Source organism: Salvelinus fontinalis, chromosome 18, assembly GCF_029448725.1.
Source record: "Salvelinus fontinalis isolate EN_2023a chromosome 18, ASM2944872v1, whole genome shotgun sequence".
Lineage (NCBI taxonomy): Eukaryota > Metazoa > Chordata > Actinopteri > Salmoniformes > Salmonidae > Salvelinus > Salvelinus fontinalis.
In genome coordinates this window covers 6857136-6878006 of record NC_074682.1, presented here as the reverse complement: position 1 = coordinate 6878006, position 20871 = coordinate 6857136, and the positions used below count along the sequence as shown (strand labels likewise).

General features: G+C 42.7%; 1 protein-coding gene across 4 annotated transcripts in view; it reads left to right on the top strand.

Annotated features, from left to right (window-relative positions):
• LOC129814868 (rho guanine nucleotide exchange factor 3-like) overlaps positions 1 to 4054 on the top strand; it is a 96930-nt gene extending 92876 nt beyond the window's left edge. For all 4 annotated transcript variants that reach the window (XM_055867977.1, XM_055867978.1, XM_055867976.1 and 1 more), the window contains 3 exons: positions 76 to 246; positions 1438 to 1624; positions 1834 to 4054. In XM_055867977.1, coding sequence (XP_055723952.1) covers positions 76 to 246; positions 1438 to 1624; positions 1834 to 2231 — 756 coding nt within the window. In that variant the 3' untranslated portion in view covers positions 2232 to 4054. The remainder of the gene's footprint in view (positions 1 to 75; positions 247 to 1437; positions 1625 to 1833) is intronic.
• The last annotated feature ends 16817 nt before the right edge of the window (positions 4055 to 20871 follow it).

Here is a 20871-nt window from a genome sequence, read left to right as displayed (position 1 = left end):
ATTCGCAAACACTGACACCCCCACACAAACACACATTCTCACTCACACCCCTCCCCCATCTCGCCCTCTCTCCAGATCAACATGATCCAGAGCATCGTGGCAGAGATCAACACTCAGACGGGCGAGTCAGAGTGTCGTTTCTACAAGGAGCGTCTCCTCTACCTAGAGGGCAGCCAGAGAGACCTGCTCATTGACAGCTCCCGCATCCTCAGCTGTCACGGGGAACTGAAGAACAACAGGGGTGCTGTGAGTAGGGCTCTGTCAATCATAATCACACAATACTTTGGAGTGGCAGTGGGATAGGGTCGGGAGGGATACAAAAGGATAGAATGGACATTTGCAAGGCTGGACATTTGCCTGAATAACAACATGGACGCTGTGAGTGTCTCTGTCCATTTACTTTTCAGTGTCACTCACAGAAAGCAGTGACAGTACTATAACACTGCACTGTAACATCCACTGACAGTAAATGAAAATGCTTACTGACACGCCACTGCTAGCTATGTCCTCTGACATAAGTAAGGTCAATGGTGAGGTGTCTTCCTCTAATGGATTTACCTTATTGCCATTTAGATATATGAATAGCCTCTAAATCCACACAGACCCGTGAAAGGTACGAGCAAACCATTTGACCATGACCCCTAAAGCACCGCTCTCACCAGCATATCAATCTGTCTACTGGAGGTCAGGAGTCAGCTCAGAGAGCAGGTTCCACCTCTAGGCCCTCGCTGGGTCATCTTTCCTACTGAGATAACAACCGAGTAGAGGGGAGGCGTCCTAACCTGGGTTCAAATACTATTTGAAATGCAGGGCAGTCCATAAGTGCAGATGGACATTAAGGATCTGGGAAGATTCTGTATGGAGGAATGGTCTAAGATCCCTCCCAATGTGTTCTCCAAGCTCAGAGGGTGGCGGGTAGCCTAGCGGCTAGAGCGTAGCGCCAGCATCCGAAATGTTCCCGGTTCGAATACCCGACCTGTCAAGGTGAAAAATCTGATGTGCTCTTGAGCAAGGCACTTAACCCTAATTTGCTCTAGGGGCGCCTTACAACTATGGCTGACTCTGTAAAACAACACATTTCACTGCACCTATCCTGTATATGTGACAAAATAATAAGTAAATCATTTTAGAAAAAGGCTGTTTTAGTCTTTTTTTGCTTATCTTTATCAAGGGCGCCAATCATTTTGGACCTGACTATCTCTGAGACTTGTGTATGAAATACAGCACAGGAACTGGAGTGTATTTAAAGTCAAAATACCTTCCACACTGGTGTTAACTATTTTATAGTCTGAGGGGTATAGAACAGTTAATATATAAAAACTAGCTTGATCTACTGCTGAAATGCATCCGTCCCTGTTTGGTTGTCCCTGTTTGGTCATGTTTAAATTAGGCAAAAACACTATACCCTAACAGCCCTCCTCTCCCCTCGTTCTCCAGAAGCTGCATGTGTTCCTGTTCCAGGACGTGCTGGTCATCACTAGAGCCATCACCCACAATGAGCAGCTGTACTACCAGCTGTACCGCCAGCCCATCCCCGTCAGAGAGCTGCAGTGGGAGGACCTGCAGGACGGGGTGATACGCCTGGGAGGCTCCATCAGAGGAGCCTTCAGCAACAACGAGAGGAGTGAGTGTTTACTCCATAGAATTATATATAGAACATTTGAATGTTACAATATGAATTGTAGGATCTCTTTGGTTTATCACTAGCCGATAAGGACTGTTGCCGCTGATGACTGGCGCTTGGCACCCCTGGCTTATTAATGCTGTAGTCATTAACTTGCAATCTGCTTGTATCGAATTTCCCCTGGCTAACCTCCTCTCTCCTCCCCTCAGCCAAGAACTTCTTCAGAGTGTCGTTTCATAGCAGTAGCCAGCTCCACTCCCACTCCTTCCAAGCCAGCGATGCCTTCAACAAACAGCAGTGGCTCAACTGCATTCGACAGGCCAAAGGAGCTGCTGAGTTGGCCATGGGGGTAGTGGGGGTGGGGAATCCTGTCGGGGTGGAAACCAGTAGCAGTGACCCAGAGCCCCCTCCAAGCCTACTCAGCCCCCACGGTCCTCTAAGCCCTACAACACCTCCCCTCTCAGGACCACTGGCCCCCCAGCCAAAAAGCATGGACCATTGTGACAGTGACTCGTCTGTAGACTCTCCAGGCTGTAACATGGACATGGACACAAGCGAGGCTTTGGTCTCCCCCACAGGCTGCCCTGATGGACCAAACAGACTCTAGTAGTAGCGGGCCATCAGAAGTGTGACCTTTGGGGTGTCATGGCCTCTCTGGGTTAGAGGCTAAACCTTGGCAGTATTGGTAGCAACATGGCAATGCTCCCTATATACGGGAGGGAAGAAAAACACTGTGGACATTGGAGCACTTTTTTATTCTACCTACTTTTTCATTTGTTTTCTTTGTTGCTGAACTTGGAAAAAAACCTCCTTCTCTCTCTTGAGCATCTTTCTATGAGACTGTGGTGTAGTCTGTAGCAGTGACAACCATGTATCTTATCTGTGACTGTCAGGTCTACTATGGATGTCTACCTGGAGAGGAGGGAAGGCAGACATGACTGGGACCTCAGGACTGTATTGTTGTTTCTCCTGATCCGACTCTGGGCCTCTAGAGACACTGCCATCACACGTTATCCCACTGCAGTACTACTGTGGCCTCCCAGAGCTAAGAGAATACACTGATATTCTCTTTGTGTTGAACTAAAATATAAACGCAACATTTAATGTTCCATACGCACAAAAGGTTTATTTCTCTCAAATTTTGTGCAGATATGTGTTCACATCCCTGTTAGTGAGCATTTCTTCTTTGCAAAGACAATCCATCCACCTGACAGGTGTGTCATATCAAGAAGCTGATTAAACAGCATGATCATTACACAGGTGCACCTTGTGCTGGGGAAAATAAAAGGCCACTCTAAAATGTGCAGTTTTGTCACACAACACAATGTCACAAGTTGAGGGAGTGTGCAATTGGCATGTTGACTGCAGGAATATCCACCAGAGCTGTTGCCAGATAATTAAATGTAAATTTCTCTACCATAAGCCGCCTTCAATGTTGTTTTAGAGAATTTGGCAGTACGTCCAACCGGCCTCACAACCGCAGACCATGTGCAACTACGCCAGCCCAGGACCTCCATATCAGGCTTCTTCACCTGCGGGACAAGCCAGCAGGCCAGCTGATGAAACTGAGGAATATTTTTGTCTGTAATAAACACCATTTGTGGGGGGAAAAAACTTGTTCTGATTGGCTGGGCCTGGCTCCAGTGGGTGGGCCTATGCCCAATCATGTGAAATCCATAAATTAGGGCCTAATAAATATTTCAATTGACGGATGTCCTTATGTACTGTAACTCCTTATGTACTGTAAAATTGTTAATTCTTGCATGTTGCGTTTATATTTTGTGTGTGTTGATTGTAAGAATCTAGAGAACATAGTGTTTGCAATACCCAGTCAAAATGACCAGCAGAATGTTTTCAAAGACAATCAATATGATATTATTGTAGTACTTGACATGGGGTTGCAGGGTGGTTCGTTAAGGACAGGTTACCGCAACTCTGTAAAAGCGGTTAAAGGTGTTCACGGCAGAATCTTCCCACCTCTGGGCCAGAATTGAAAGCTATGGTGTTCCATAAGTCAGGATCTGGCCATTCTAAAACAGATGCTAAAGTAGAGAGAGACCCTCCCCATATGGCCTCTTGGTTATGTAACCTAGTATAAACACATGTCACTCAGAGGGGAGAGCTGTTGGTGGGGTTTGATTCATTTCATAATCGATTGTGTTTATTTAAATCTCCTCTATAAAGTAAATTAGTCTGAGTAAGCACAACATTAAATTATTACATGAATTTCCAAATTATGTAGAAAGACCTGAACAGATTCCATAGTTGGACAGTTCGACCACGTCTATCTCTACTAGATTCTGCAAGAAGTGGGAAACTTAACATTTTACAGCAAGTAAAGAACCCATCCTGGAGGAAGCAGGATTTTCCGTGGTGTTAAGAGTCAATGTCTTAAAGATACGTTTTGGATTAAAGCCAGTTTTGAATTAATTACTGTTGGTGTGTTTAATGGTCACGTTTATCACTCACTGGTTGCTCCTGTAAAAAGCGAAGCGGAGACCTTTATTGTTTAAAAGAAGTAGTCACTTTATGTATTTATACTCTGATCAGTCCTCTGTCACTGGGTGCACCGTGTTGAACTGACTAACTGCTAAATTGTCGCCAAAACTGCATGTGTGTCAGGTAATTATGATCTTGTGAAAGTTTACTTGTGGGGCCTCGTGTTCTCTCTCATTTGTATAGAAGTTCACGCATTTTAAAGGAATCGGTTTGACCAAGTAAACACTAAAATAAATATCCCAAAACAGTATTTCATAAAGAAAATGTATTGAAATCTATGATTTAGGATGTTTATTTTTCCACTGTGAATTATATCTGCTTTTATTTTGTTCCTGTTGGAGACTGGAGGTGAGAAGGTTGAACAGGGAGGTATTGGAATGGGAGGGGCCTAACGAACAACACCGGGAGAAAGGGGTTCAGAACGAGCTACTGCATGTTGTAGGCTCTGTACTGTAAGTCTGCATGTTGTTGTAGGCTCTGTACTGTAAGTCTGCATGTTGTTGTAGGCTCTGTACTGTAAGCCTGCATGTTGTTGTAGGCTCTGTACTGTAAGCCTGCATGTTGTTGTAGGCTCTGTACTGTAAGCCTGCATGTTGTTGTAGGCTCTGTACTGTAAGCCTGCATGTTGTTGTAGGCTCTGTACTGTAAGCCTGCATGTTGTTGTAGGCTCTGTACTGTAAGCCTGCATGTTGTTGTAGGCTCTGTACTGTAAGCCTGCATGTTGTTGTAGGCTCTGTACTGTAAGCCTGCATGTTGTTGTAGACTCTGTACTGTAAGCCTGCATGTTGTTGTAGACTCTGTACTGTAAGTCTGCATGTTGTTGTAGACTCTGTACTGTAAGTCTGCATGTTGTTGTAGGCTCTGTACTGTAAGTCTGCATGTTGTTGTAGGCTCTGTACTGTAAGTCTGCATGTTGTAGACTCTGTACTGTAAGCCTGCATGTTGTTGTAGACTCTGTACTGTAAGTCTGCATGTTGTTGTAGACTCTGTACTGTAAGTCTGCATGTTGTTGTAGACTCTGTACTGTAAGTCTGCATGTTGTAGACTCTGTACTGTAAGTCTGCATGTTGTAGACTCTGTACTGTAAGTCTGCATGTTGTAGACTCTGTACTGTAAGTCTGCATGTTGTAGACTCTGTACTGTAAGTCTGCATGTTGTAGGCTCTGTACTGTAAGTCTGCATGTTGTAGGCTCTGTACTGTAAGTCTGCATGTTGTAGGCTCTGTACTGTAAGTCTGCATGTTGTAGGCTCTGTACTGTAAGTCTGCATGTTGTTGTAGGCTCTGTACTGTAAGTCTGCATGATGTTGTAGGCTCTGTACTGTAAGTCTGCATGTTGTTGTAGGCTCTGTACTGTAAGTCTGCATGTTGTTGTAGGCTCTGTACTGTAAGTCTGCATGTTGTTGTAGGCTCTGTACTGTAAGTCTGCATGTTGTTGTAGACTCTGTACTGTAAGTCTGCATGTTGTTGTAGGCTCTGTACTGTAAGTCTGCATGTTGTTGTAGTCTCTGTACTGTAAGTCTGCATGTTGTTGTAGGCTCTGTACTGTAAGTCTGCATGTTGTTGTAGGCTCTGTACTGTAAGTCTGCATGTTGTTGTAGGCTCTGTACTGTAAGTCTGCATGTTGTAGGCTCTGTACTGTAAGTCTGCATGTTGTTGTAGACTCTGTACTGTAAGTCTGCATGTTGTTGTAGACTCTGTACTGTAAGTCTGCATGTTGTTGTAGACTCTGTACTGTAAGTCTGCATGTTGTTGTAGACTCTGTACTGTAAGTCTGCATGTTGTTGTAGACTCTGTACTGTAAGTCTGCATGTTGTTGTAGGCTCTGTACTGTAAGTCTGCATGTTGTTGTAGGCTCTGTACTGTAAGTCTGCATGTTGTTGTAGACTCTGTACTGTAAGTCTGCATGTTGTTGTAGACTCTGTACTGTAAGCCTGCATGTTGTTGTAGACTCTGTACTGTAAGCCTGCATGTTGTTGTAGACTCTGTACTGTAAGTCTGCATGTTGTTGTAGACTCTGTACTGTAAGTCTGCATGTTGTTGTAGACTCTGTACTGTAAGCCTGCATGTTGTTGTAGACTCTGTACTGTAAGCCTGCATGTTGTTGTAGACTCTGTACTGTAAGCCTGCATGTTGTTGTAGGCTCTGTACTGTAAGCCTGCATGTTGTTGTAGGCTCTGTACTGTAAGTCTGCATGTTGTTGTAGGCTCTGTACTGTAAGTCTGCATGTTGTTGTAGGCTCTGTACTGTAAGCCTGCATGTTGTTGTAGGCTCTGTACTGTAAGCCTGCATGTTGTTGTAGGCTCTGTACTGTAAGCCTGCATGTTGTTGTAGGCTCTGTACTGTAAGTCTGCATGTTGTTGTAGGCTCTGTACTGTAAGTCTGCATGTTGTAGACTCTGTACTGTAAGTCTGCATGTTGTTGTAGACTCTGTACTGTAAGCCTGCATGTTGTTGTAGACTCTGTACTGTAAGCCTGCATGTTGTTGTAGGCTCTGTACTGTAAGTCTGCATGTTGTTGTAGGCTCTGTACTGTAAGCCTGCATGTTGTTGTAGGCTCTGTACTGTAAGTCTGCATGTTGTTGTAGACTCTGTACTGTAAGTCTGCATGTTGTTGTAGACTCTGTACTGTAAGTCTGCATGTTGTTGTAGACTCTGTACTGTAAGTCTGCATGTTGTTGTAGACTCTGTACTGTAAGTCTGCATGTTGTAGACTCTGTACTGTAAGTCTGCATGTTGTAGGCTCTGTACTGTAAGTCTGCATGTTGTAGGCTCTGTACTGTAAGTCTGCATGTTGTTGTAGACTCTGTACTGTAAGCCTGCATGTTGTTGTAGACTGAACTGTAAGCCTGCATGTTGTTGTAGGCTCTGTACTGTAAGCCTGCATGTTGTTGTAGGCTCTGTACTGTAAGCCTGCATGTTGTTGTAGACTGAACTGTAAGCCAAGCCCTCAAATGGAATTGAAAGGAAAATACAGTGGTGAGTTTGTGACCCTTTAGGTCAAATTTATGCAGAAAATACTCAAAAGTCCTAATAATAAATAAAGTGAACTTGATATAACAAAAACAATTGTGCTTTTTTTGTTGTTGAGGAAACGGATCCAACATTCAATGTATTTGTCGGAAAAAGTATGAACCTCGAGATTAATTAAAGTGTATTTGGTCCCATAATCCCAAAAAATCCTACAGGGTTCAAACTTTCACCACTGTAGATACTTGACATTGTAAGATGATGGCTATATGACCTGACTGAGAAAGATGGACATGAAATGACTCATATTTGTCACTGGTATTATGGTCTATTGTGGTAGAGCTACAGTGCCTTAAAGTATTCACAACCCTTGACTTTTACCACATTTTGTTGTGTTATAGCCTGAATTTAAAATGTATTACATTTAGATTTTTGGTCACTGGCCTACAGGCAATACCCTATAATATTAAAGTGAAATTATGTTTTTCAAAATATTTAAATTAATACAAAATGAAAAGCTGAAATGACGAGTCATTAAGTTTAACCTCTTTGTTAGGGCAAGCCAAAATAAGTTAAGTGACTTAAGCAAATTGTTATTTCTTAAGTTGCATGGACTCAATGTGTGCAATAATAGGTAACATGATTTTTGAATGACTACCTTACCTCTATACCCCTCACAACCACAAAGACCAGGGAGGTTTTCAAATATTTCGCAAAACTGGGCACCTATTGGTAGATGGGTAAACATTTTAAAAGCAGACATTGAATATCCCTCTGAGCATTGTGAAGTTATTAATTGCACTTTGGATGGCGTATCAATAACCCAGTCACTAGTTGCCGGAGAGGAAGGAAAGTATTCAAACTCCTAGACTTTTTCCACATTTTATTACATTACAGCCTTATTCTAAAATGTATTTAAATTACCCCCCCCCCCCTCAATCTACACACAATACCCCGTAATGACAAAGCAACAAAAAAAAAATGAAATTTTTGCTAATTAAAAAAAAAACGTAGATGAAATTTACATACAGTACCAGTCAAAAGTTTAGACACCTACTCATTCAAGGGTTTTAATTTATTTGTACTATTTTCTACATTGTAGAATAAAAGTGAAGACATTAAAACTATAAAATAACACCTATGGAATCATGTAGTAAGCAAAAAAGTGTTAAACAAATCAAAATATATTTTATATTTGAGATTCTTCAAAGTAGCCACCTTTTGCCTTCATGACAGCTTTGCACACTCTTGGCATTATCTCAACCAGCTTCATGAGGCATGCTTTTCCAACAGTTTTGTTCCCACATATGCTGAGCACTTGTTGGCTGCTTTTCCTTCACCCTGCAGTCCAACTCATCCCAAACCATCTCAATTGAGTTGAGGTCGGGTGATTGTGGAGTCCAGGTCATCTGATGCAACACTCCATCACTCTCCTTGGTAAATAGCCCTTACACAGCCTGAGAGGTGTGTTTTGGGTCATTGTCCTGTTGAAAAAAAAATGATAGTCCAACTAAGAGCGAACCAGATGGGATGATGTATCGCTGCAGAATGCTGTGGTAGCCATGCTGGTTAAATGTGCCTTGAATTCTAAATAAATCACAGACAGTGTCACCAGCAAAGCACCCCCAACCATAACACCTCCTCCATGCTTCACGGTGGAACCACACATGCGGAGTTCACCTACTTTGCATCTCACAAAGACACGGCGGTTGGAACAAAAAAATCTCACATTTGGACTAATCAGACCAAAGGACAGATTTCCACCAGTCTAATGTCCATTGCTCGTGTTTCTTGGCCCAAGCAAGTCTCTTCTTATGTGTCCTTTCGTAGTGGTTTCTTTGCAGCAATTCGACCACGAAAGGCCTGATTCAGTCTCCTCTGAAAAGTTGACGTTGAGATGTGTCTGTTACTTGAACTCTGAAGCATTTATTTGGACTGCAATTTCTGAGGCTGGTAACTCTAATGAACGTATCCTCTGCAGCAGAGGTAACTCTGGGTCTTCCTTTTCTATGGCGGTCCTCATGAGAGCCAGCCTCATCATAGCGCCTATAGGCAGAAACTCACAGGATTTACTGTTGACTAGAGCCATTCGATGCTGGTCTGACCAATCAGAATCCACGCTTCAAGATTGTTTTGATCACGCGGACTGGGAAATGTTCCGGGCAGCCTCAGAGAATAACATTGATTTATACGCTGACTCGGTGAGTGAGTTTATAAGGAAGTGCATTGGAGATGTTGTACCCACAGTGACTATTAAATCCTACCCTAACCAGAAACCATGGATAGATGGCAGCATTCACGCAAAACTGAAAGCGCGAACCACAGCATTTAACCATGGAAGGTTGACTGGGAATATGGCAGATTTATAAACAGTGTAGTTATTCCCTCCGCAAGGCAATCAAACGTGAAATGTCGGTATAGGGACAAAGTGGAGTCGCAATTCAACGGCTCAGACACGAGACATATGTGGCAGGGTCTACAGGCAATTACGGACTACAAAAAGAAAACCAGCCACGTCACGGACACCGACGTCTTGCTTCCAGACAAATGAACCTGTCTAGCCCCGGGGTGCCGCTAGCGGCACACCCCCCCCACCCCCACTGAAAAGGCAGAGCCGCGAAATTCAAAAATAATATATATTTTTTTATATTTAACTTTCACACATTAAAGTCCAATACAGCTAATGAAAGACACAGATCTTGTGAATCCAGCCAACATGTCCGATTTTTAAAATGTTCTACAGGGAAGACACAATATGTAAAGATGTAAATCTATTAGCTAAACACATTAGCATAATCCACCATTTTTTCTTTGTCCACCAACACCAGTAGCTATCACCAATTCGGCTAAACTAAGATATTGATAGCCACCAACCAAGAAAAAACCTCCTCATATGACAGTCTGATAACATATTTATGGTATAGGATAGGTTTTGTTAGAAAAATGTGCATATTTCAGGTAGATGTCATAGTTTACAATTGCACCCACCGTCACAAATGGACTAGAATAATTACAATGAGCAACGTGTTTACCTAACTACTAATCATCAAACATTTCGTAAAAATACACAGCATACACTAATCGAAAGACACCGATCCTGTGAATACAGACAATATTTCAGATTTTCTAAGTGTCTTACAGCGAAAACACAATAAATGGTTATATTAGCATAGCACATGTGCAAACATTACCCCAGCATTGATTCTAGCCAAAGAGAGCGATAACGTAAACATCGCCAAAATATATTAATTTTTTCACTAACCTTCTCAGAATTCTTCAGATGACACTCCTGTAACATCACATTACAACATACATATACAGTTTGTTCGAAAATGTGCATATTTAGCCACCAAAATCATGGTTAGACAATGAGAAAAGTAGCCCAGCTGGTCAGAAAATGTTCGTGAGCCATATTAGACAGTGATCTAGTCGTATACATAAATACTCATAAACGTGACTAAAAAATATAGGGTGGACAGCGATTGATAGACAATTTAATTCTTAATACAATCGCGGAATTACATTTTTTAAATTATCCTTACTTTTCAATACAGTTTGCGCCAAGCGAAGCTAAGTCAAAAAAAATGGCGTCCTAAGCCACTAACATTTTTCGACAGAAACACGATTTATCATAATAAATTGTTCCTACTTTGAGCTGTTCTTCCATCAGAATCTTGGTCAAAGAATCCTTTCTTGGGTCTAATCGTCTTTTGGTCGAAAGCTGTCCTCTTGCCATGCAGAAATGCACATTGCGTTTGGCATGAACTGGAACGGTGCCCAGAGATTCACAGTGGCTCAGAAATAAATGTCCCAAAATCGCACTAAACGGATATAAATTGCTATAAAACGCTTTCAATTAACTACCTTATGATGTTTTTAACTCCTATAACGAGTAAAAATATGACCGGAGAAATATAACTGGCTACACTAATGCTTGGAAAAACAGTAGGTCGGTATCCTCCGCGCGCATGACGCACCAAGAAAAGAGTTCCTACCTACAGGGTCTTTTCATTTATAGTGGCTGTGATTGGGCAATCGATACCATTCAAAGCGTCATCACGTAAAGGCATCCAGGGGAAGACGTAAGCAGTGTCCGTATACTCATAGGAATAACAGTGGCCTTAAAACTGACTCCAGAACAGGGGCCAAAATGTGTGAAATCTGACTCCATGTCAGGGAAATTGCTGTAGAATGAGTTCTGTTCCACTTAGAGACAAAATTTCAACGCCTATAGAAACTATAGACTGTTTTCTATCCAATAATAATAATAATATGCATATTGTACGATCAATAATTTTGTAGGAAGCCGTTTCAAAAATTACACGATTTCCATAAATAGTGACAACAGCACCCCCTAGCCTTAACAGGTTTAAACACCTTTGCCTGCTTTGAGGATAATATAGTGCCACCGACGCAGCCCACTACCAAGGACTGCGGGCCCCCCCTCTCCTTCTCCGTGGCTGATGTGAGTAAGACATTTAAATGTGTTAACCCTGGCAAGGCTGCTGACCAAGACGGCATCCCTAGCCACGTCCTCAGAGCATGCGCAGAACAGCTGGCTGGTGTGCTTACGGACATATTCAATCTCTCCCTATCGTAGTCTGCTGTCCCCACATGCTTCAAGATGGTCACCATTGTTCCTGTACCCAAGAAAGCAAAGATAACTGAACTGACTATTGCCCAGTAGCACTCACTTGTGTCATCATGAAGTGCTTTGAGAGACTAGTCAAGGATCATATCACCTCCACTTTACCTGCCACCCTAGACCCACTTCAGAATGCATACTGCCCCAACAGGTCAACAGACAATGCAATCGCCATCACACTGCACAATCCCACCTGGACAAGAGGAATACCTATGTAAGAATGCAGTTCATTGACTACAGCTCAGCATTCAACACCATAGTACACTCCAAGCTCATCATCAAGCTGGAGGCCCTGGGTCTCAACCCCGCCCTGTGCAATTGGGTCCTGGACTTGATGGGCCGCTCACAGGTGAAGGTAGGAAACAACATCTCCACTTTGCTGATCCTCAACACTGGGGCCCCACAAGTGTGCGTGCTCAGTCCATTTGTGTACTCCCTGTTCACCCATGACTGCATGGCCATGACTGCGTGGCCTCCAACTCAATCATTAAGTTTTCAGATGACACAGCAGTAATGGGCTTGATTACCAACAACGATAAGACCGCCTACAGGGAGGAGGTGAGGGCACTCGGAGTGTGGTATCAGGAAAACAACCTCTCACTCAACATCAACAAAACAAAGGAGATGATCGTGGACTTCAGGAAACAGCAGTGGGAACACCCCCCTTTCCACATTGACAGGACAGTAGTGGAGAAGGTGGAAAGTTAAGTTCCTCGGCGTACACATCACAGACAAACTGAAATGGTCCACCCACACAGTGTGGTGAAGAAGATGCAACAGAGCCTCTTCAACCTCAGGAGGCTGAAGACATTTGGCTTGTCACCTAAAACCCTGACAAACTTGTGCAAATGCACAAATTGAGAGCATCCTGTTGGGCTGTATCACCGCCTGGTACGGCAACCGCAAGGCTCTCCAGAGGGTGGTGCGGTCTGCACCACGTTTCACTGGGGACAAACTACCTGCCCTCCAGGACACCTACAGTACCCAATGTCACAGGAAGGCCAAAAATATCATCAAGGACAACAACCACCTGAGCCACTGCCTGTTCACACCGCTACCATCCAGAAGGCGAGGTTAGTATAGGTGCATCAAAGCTGGGACCAAGACTGAAAAACAGCTTCTATCTCAAGGCCGTCAGACTGTTCAACAGCATTCACTAACTCAGAGGCTGCTGCCTACATACAGACGCAAATCATTGGCCACTTTAATAAATGGAACACTAGTCACTTTAAATAATGTCACTTTAATAATGTTTACATATCTTACATTACTCATCTTATATGTACAGTACATACTGTATTTTATACCATCTATTGCATCTTGCCTATGCCGCTCAGCCATCGCTTATCCATATATTTATATGTACATATTCTTATTCCATCCCTTTAGATGTGTGTATTAGGTAGTTGTGGAATTGTTAGATTACTTGTTAGATATTACTGCACTGTTGGAACTAGAAGCACAAGCATTTCGCTACACTTGCATTAACATCTGCTAACCATGTGTATGTGACCAATAAAATTTGATTTGATTTGAGCTGTTCTTGCTATAATATGGACTTGGTCTTTTACCAAATAGGGCTATCTTCTGTATACCACCCCTATCTTGTCATAACACAACTGACTGGCTCAAAAGCATTAAGAAGGAAAGAAATACCACAAATTAACTTAACAAGGCACATCTGTTTATTGAAATGCAGTCCAGGTGACTACCTCATGAAGCTGGTTGAGAGAATGCCAAGAGTGTGCAAAGTTGTCATCAAAGCAAAGGGTGGCTACTTTGAAGAATCTCACATATAAAATATATTTTGATTTGTTTAACACTTTTTTTTGGTTACTACGTGATTCCATATGTGTTATTTAGTAGTTTGTCCTCACTATTATTCTACAATGTACAAAATTGTCAAAAAATAAAGAAAAACCCTTGAATGAGTAGATGTGTCCAAATTTATATTCAGACCCTTTACTCAGTACTTTGTTGAAGCACCTTGGGCAGCGATTACAGCACTAATTATTCTTGGGTCTGACACTACAAGCTTGGCGATCTGTATTTGGGGAGTTTCTCCCATTCTTCTCTGCAGATCAACTCAAGCTATGTCCGGTTGGATGGCAAGCATTGTTGCACAGCTATTTTCATGTCTCTCCAGAGATATTCGATCAGGTTCAAGTCTGGGCTCTGGCTGGGCCACTCTAGTACATTCAGAGTCTTGTCCTGAAGCCACTTAGGGTCATTGACATGTTGGAAGGTGATCCTTGTCCCTAGTCTGAGGACCTGAGTGCTCTGGAGAAGGTTTTCATCAAGCATCTCTCTGTACTTTCCTCCATTCATCTTTCCCTTGATGCTGACTAGTCTCCCAGTCCCTGCTGCTGAAAAACAACCCCAAAGCACGATGCTGCCACCACCATGCTTTTTCGTAGAGATGGTACCAGGTTTCATCCAGACGTGACGCTTGGCATTCAGGCCAAAGTGTTCAATCTGGGTTTCATCAGACCAGAGAATATTGTTTCTCATGGTCTGAGAGTCTTTAGGTGTCGTTTGGCAAACTCCAAGTGACCTGTCATGTTCCTTTTACTGATGAGTGGCTACCGATTGGCCACTTTACCATAAAGGCCTGATTGGTGGAGTTCTGCAGAGATGGTTGTCCTTCTGAAAGGTTCTCCCATCGCCACAGAGGAACTCTAGAGCTCTGCCATGGGGTTCTTGGTCACCTCCCTGACCAAGGACCTTATCCCCCGACTGCTCACTTTGGCCGGGTGGCCAGCTCTAGGAAGAGTCTTGGTAGTTCTAAACGTCTTCCATTTTAGAATGGAGGCCACTGTGTTCTTGGGGACCTTCAATGCTACAGAAATGTTTTGAAATGTCCCCCTCGACACAATCCTGTCTCGGAGCGCTATGGACAATTCCTTCGACCTCATGGCTTGGTTTTTACTCTGACATCCACTGTCAACTGTGGGACCTTATGTAGACAGGTGTGGCTTTCCAAATCATATCCAATCAATTGAATTTATCACAATCAAGTTGTAGGAACATCAAGCATAATCAATGGAAACAGGATGCACCTGAGATCAATTTCGAATCTCATAGCAATGGGTCTGAATACTTATGTAAATAAGGTATTTCTGTTTTTTATTTTATTTTTTGCAAAAATTTCAAATAAATCTTTTCGCTTTGTCATTATGGGGTATTGTGTGTATATTACTGAGGGATTTTTTTATTTAATCCGTTTTAGAATAAGGCTGTAACATAACAAAATGTGGAAAAAGTCAAGGGGTCAGAATACTTTCCGAAGGCACTGTATGTGGCAGGTACTCGACAATCATGGATTATAAACGGAAAACCAGACACCGACATTTTGCACCTCTACAAGCTAACACCTTCTTCCCCCACTTCGGGCTCATGAGGTCTGTGCGCTCTCATTTTCCGTTGCCGACGTCAGTAAGACATTTAAGCTAGTTAACCCTAGCAAGGCTGCGGGCCCAGATGGCATCTCCAGCCGCATCCTCAGAGCATATGCAGACCAGCTGGCTGGAGTGTTTATGAACATACTCAATTTCTCCCTATCCCAGTCTGTTGTACCCACTTGCTTCAATATGTCCACCATTGTTTGTGTACCCAAGAAAGCAAAGGTAACTGAAGTAAAGGACTATCGCCCTGTAGCACTCACTTCTGTCATCTTGAAGTGCTTTCAGAGGCTAATTAAGGATCATATCAGTTCCACCTTACCTGCCACCCTAGACCCACTAATATTTGCATACCGCCCCAACAGATCCACAGATGACACAATCGCCATCGCACTGCACACTGCCCTATCCCATCTGGACAAGAGGAATAACTATGGAAGAATGCTGTTCATCAACTACAGCTCAGCCTCCAACACCATTGTGCCCTCCAAGCGCATCACTAAGCTCGGGGCCCTGGGTCTGAACCCCGCCCTGTGCAATTGGGTCCTGGACTTCCTGACAGCCCCCCCCCCCAGGTGATGAAGGTAGGCAACAACACCTCCGCTCCACTGATCCTCAACACAGGGGCCCCACAGGTGTGCGTGCTCAGCCCCCTCCTGTAGTCCCTGTTCAGCCATGACTGTGTAGGAACTTTAGTGGTCTAACAATTGGTAACTTAATGAACGAATCTGCCTACTATTTCAAATGAATAACGTTGAATAAAGGCACCAGTAATAGTTTTTATTCAAAGAGAAAATTCACTTGAAACTCTTAGTAGTTTAACCTCCCTTCATCGAGTCTAATAACAATCTTAAAGGATACGTAAGGTATTTAATTGTATTAGAGACAGAATTTGGCAAAGCTAGAGAGAACCACACTTCTTTAAAGACAGGATTTATTATTACGCTAAGAAACACACAAAAGAAAGACAAAGATTATGATTGATCTATTAAGGTTATAATTTTGCAATGCCGAATAGCCAAAGAGGAAACAGAGATGCTGTCATTAAACTGAACAAAAAGATATTACGCAACATGTAAAGTGTTTGGTCCCATGTTTCATGAGCTGAAATGAAAGATCCCAGAAATGCTCCATATGCACAACAGGCTTGTTTCTCTAAAATGTGCACACATTTGTTAACATCCCTATTAGTGAATATTTCTCCTTTGCCAAGATTATGCCACACCTGCCAGGTGGATGGATTTCAAGAAGCTGATTAAACAGCATGATAATTACTCTGGTGCACCTTGTGCTGGGGACAATAAAATGCCCCGTTAAAATGTGCAGTTTTGTCACACAACACAATGCTATAGATGTTTCAAGGTTTGAAGGCGCGTGCAATTGGAATGCTGACTGCAGGTACGTCCACCAGAGCCATTGCCAGATAATTGAATGTTCATTTCTCTACCATAAGCTGCCTCCAACGTCGTTTTAGAGAATTTGTCAAAACGTCCAACCGGCCTCACAACCGCAGACCACGTGTATGGTGTCGTATGGGCAAGAAGTTTGCTGATGTCAATGTTGTGAATAGAGTGCCCCCTTCGTGGCGGTGGGGTTACGGTATACGCAGGCATAAGCTACGGACAACGAACACAATTGCATTTTATCAATTGCAATTTAAATGCAGAGATACCGTGAGGCCCATTGTCGTGACATTCATCCGCCACCATCCCCTCATGTTTCAGCATGATAATGCACGGCCGCATGTCACAATGATCTGTACACATTTCCCGGAAGCTGAAAATGTCCCAGTTCTTCCATGGCCTGCACACTCACCAGACATGTTCCTCACTGAGCTCCTTTGGGGTTGTGCCCGCCAATATCCAGCAACTTTGCACAGTCATTGAAGAGGAGTGGGACAACAGTCCACAATCAACAGCCTGATCAACTCTACGCTGCAAGATGCAAATGGTGGTCACACCAGATATTGACTGGTTCTGATCCACGCCCAAACACTTGTTAAGGTATCTGTGACAAACAGATGCATATCTGTATTCCCAGTCATGTAAAATCCATAGATTGGGGCCTAATGAATTTATTTCTGATTTCCTTATATGAACTGTAACTCAGTAAAATCTTTGAAATTGTTGCATGTTGCGTTTATATTTCTGTTCAGTACAATTATATTCCAGACTCTGACATTGCTCGTTCTAATATTTTTTAATTTCTTTCTTTCATTTTTTATATTTGCGTGTACTGGAGCTAGGAACATAAGCATTTCACTACACCTGCGATAACATCTGCAAAATGTGTACATGACCAAAAGGATTCATCTTGATTTGAATTCATCGTTCAGCAGGACAATAACCTAACACACAAGGCCAAATCTACACTGGAGTTGCTTACCAAGAGGACAGTGAATGTTCCGGAATGGCTAAGATACAGATTTGACTTAAATCTGCTTGAAGATCTATGGCAAGACTTTTAAATGGTTGTCTAGCAATGATGAATTACCAATTTGACAGAGCTTGAATAATTTTTAAAAATAATAAAATCGGCAATTATTGTACAATCCATCTGTGCTAAGCTCTTAGACACTTACCCAGAACAATTCACAGCTGTAATCGCTGCCAAAGGTAACTAAACATGTATTGACTAGGGGTGTGCATAATTAGGTAAATTATACATTTCATTTTCAATAAATTTGCAAAAATGTCTAAAAACATGTTTTCACTTTGTCATCATGGGGTAAGTGTGTATGTAGATGGGTGAGAATTCAGGCGATAACACAACAAAATGTGGAATAAGTCAACGGGTATGAATACTTTCTGAAGGCACTGTATATTCCATGTGATTACTTATCATATGTACCTGTGTTAAATGTCCATTTCTAGCTATAAAATGTCATTGCTATTCTACTTATTACAGATTCTGTTAATACATTACATCAATAGGTCTGTAAAAACGTTGGTGTAGCAGGACTAACAAAGATCATCCACCCCCACTGTTGTCCATGTAGGAGATGTAATGGTCAGCTATTGGCTTGCAATGCCCCCTAGTGACTGATGAAATACTACCTTATTAGATGCTTGCCAGATTCATAGCACTCCACCCCAGAGTTGTGTCCGAGATACAGCAGCTGTGACTACCGGTACTATCTTTGAGTCCCTATATGTAACAACATGTTAATACAATGTGCTACTACATTCATTACAGTGTAAAATAACAGAGGATTTTCGTGTTAACTTCCAGGAAAGTAAACCTCTCTCAACCACATTGGTACAAACCATGTTTAAGATCTAGTACACAAAGAGGGGGAATTATACCATCATGGGAACAGCCAGTCGTTGGGAGTGGTTGATCATTGCTCCTCACGGGACCTCTCTTAGCCAATAGTAGTGGTTGGCGCCCTCTTAGGAGGGCCATCCATGAGTAGGCTTACTTTGGCACCTTGCCTCCCATGGGCCTCGCCTTATGTTTGACTTATTTAACCTTTATTTAACTAGGCAAGTTAGTTAAGATCAAATGATTATTTACAATGACGGCCTACCCCAAGCCAAACCCGGACGACGCTGGGCCAGTTGTGTGCCGCCCTATGGGACTCCCAATTAACGGCCGCTTGTGATACAGCCTGGATTCGAACCAGGGTCTCAAGCACTGAGATGCAGTGCGCTAGAGCGCTGCGCCTCTCGGTGGCCCACGTCTGCTCAGCCTTATGTCAGCTCAGGTTTCTTTTGTCTGTCTGAACACCATACTCTCCTTACATCTGTTCAGTAGTATCTTCTCAGGGGCAGCACCAAGGCTTTGTATAAATCTGGATATTTGTTAGGCCAACAGAACAAAGAGCATGTCAAGAGCTGATTATTTTAGTCAGTGAATAAGTGGAAGCGTACAGTATTTATGAAACACACATTTCAAATTAAACAAGTAAAGGATAGCCTAGTGTGCCTATTCCCAAACTGGGGGTAGGCGCAATGCCGTCGGGGGTACGCCAAATAAAAATGTGATTCACATTTTCAAACAGTCCATAAAATGTTCCAACAGGGCTATACATTTGTGTGATGTTTTTTCTCTCGCCTGAGTAGCCTCGTTTCACTGACAAAAATAAAATTCAACCATCTAGTGTTCAGCGAAATAACACAATGTCAAATACAGGTAGCCTAGTCAAATAATGACCATCCAATCACATTAACTGTTACTCTCTTGCGGGAAACCTTCACTCTTGCGCAGACATTTAGAAACGAAACATGACAATTTGAAAAATATGTTTTTTGGAGCGAGAACCCATGTATGAAAACAACAGATACCATTTATAAGAAGGGGCTAGAAGTGTCTTATATGGCAAGCTACCGAGTGGCTAGGACAGGCAAGCCCCATACAATTGTAGAGGACTTAATTCTTCCTGCTGCCGCGGATATGGCTGGAACAATGCTGGGGGAAAAGGCCAAAAAAAAATATAAAGACAACACTGTTTCACAACGCATCAGTGACATGGCAGAAGACATTTTGAAACAATTACTGCTTCACATTCAAGCCAGTGAATTCTATGATTTACAGCTGGATGAGTCAACAGACGTGACGGGCCTTGCACAGCTCCTGGTATATGTCCGTTACATTTATGGGGGGTCAATTAAGGAAGTCATCCTCTTCTGGAAACCAGGACAACAGGAGAGGATATTTTTTCTGGACAGCTTTGTGACATCAAATGGACTTTGGTGGTCAAGATGTGTTGGTATCTGTAACCTACTGATGGCGCAAAAGCCATGACAGGGAGACATATTGGAGTGGTAACGCACGTGCAAGCAGTTGCTCCCGACGCCACTTGGATATACTGCAGCATACACCAAGAGGCTCTTGCTGCCAAAGGAATGCCTGCTTGAAAGACGTTTTGGACACCACAGTGAAAATGGTTAACTTTGTTAAAGCAAGGCCCCTTAACTCTTGTGTATTTTCTGCATTATGCAATGATATGGGCAGCGGGCCATGTAATGCTTTTACAACAGAAGTGCGCTGGTTATTAAGGGGCAAAGTATTGACACTTTTTTTATTTAATTGAGACAAGCTTAAAGTTTTCTTTACTGACCATAATTTTCACTTGTCTGACTGGTTGCATGATGATGAGTTTCTCACACGACTGGTCTATCTGGGTGATGTTTTTTCTCGCCTGAATGATCTGAATCTAGGATTACAGGGACTCTCCACAATTATATTCAATGTGCGGGACAAAATTGAGGCTATGATTAAGGAAGTTGGAGCTCTTCTGTCTGCATTAACAAGGACAACACACAGGTCTTTCCACCATTGTATTATTTTTGGTGTGAAAATGAACCCAAGCTTACGGACAATGTCAAATGTGATATAGTGAAGCACCTGAGTGAGTTGGGTGCGCAATTACGCAGATACTTTCCCGAAACGGACGACACAAACAACTGGATTCGTTATCCCTTTCATACCCTGCCTCCAGTCCACTTACCATTATCTGAACAAGAAAGCTGTATCGAAATTGCAACAAGCGGTTCTGTGAAAATGTAATTTAATCAGAAGCCACTGCCAGATTTCTGGATAGGTCTGTGCTCAGAGTATCCTGTCTTGGCAAATCGTGCTGTTAAGACACTGATGCCTTTTGCAACCACGTACCTATGTGAGAGTGGATTCTCGGCCCTCACTAGCATGAAAACTAAATACAGGCACAGACTGTGTGTGGAAAATGATTTATGACCGAGACTCTCTCCAATACAACCCAACATTGCAGTTAT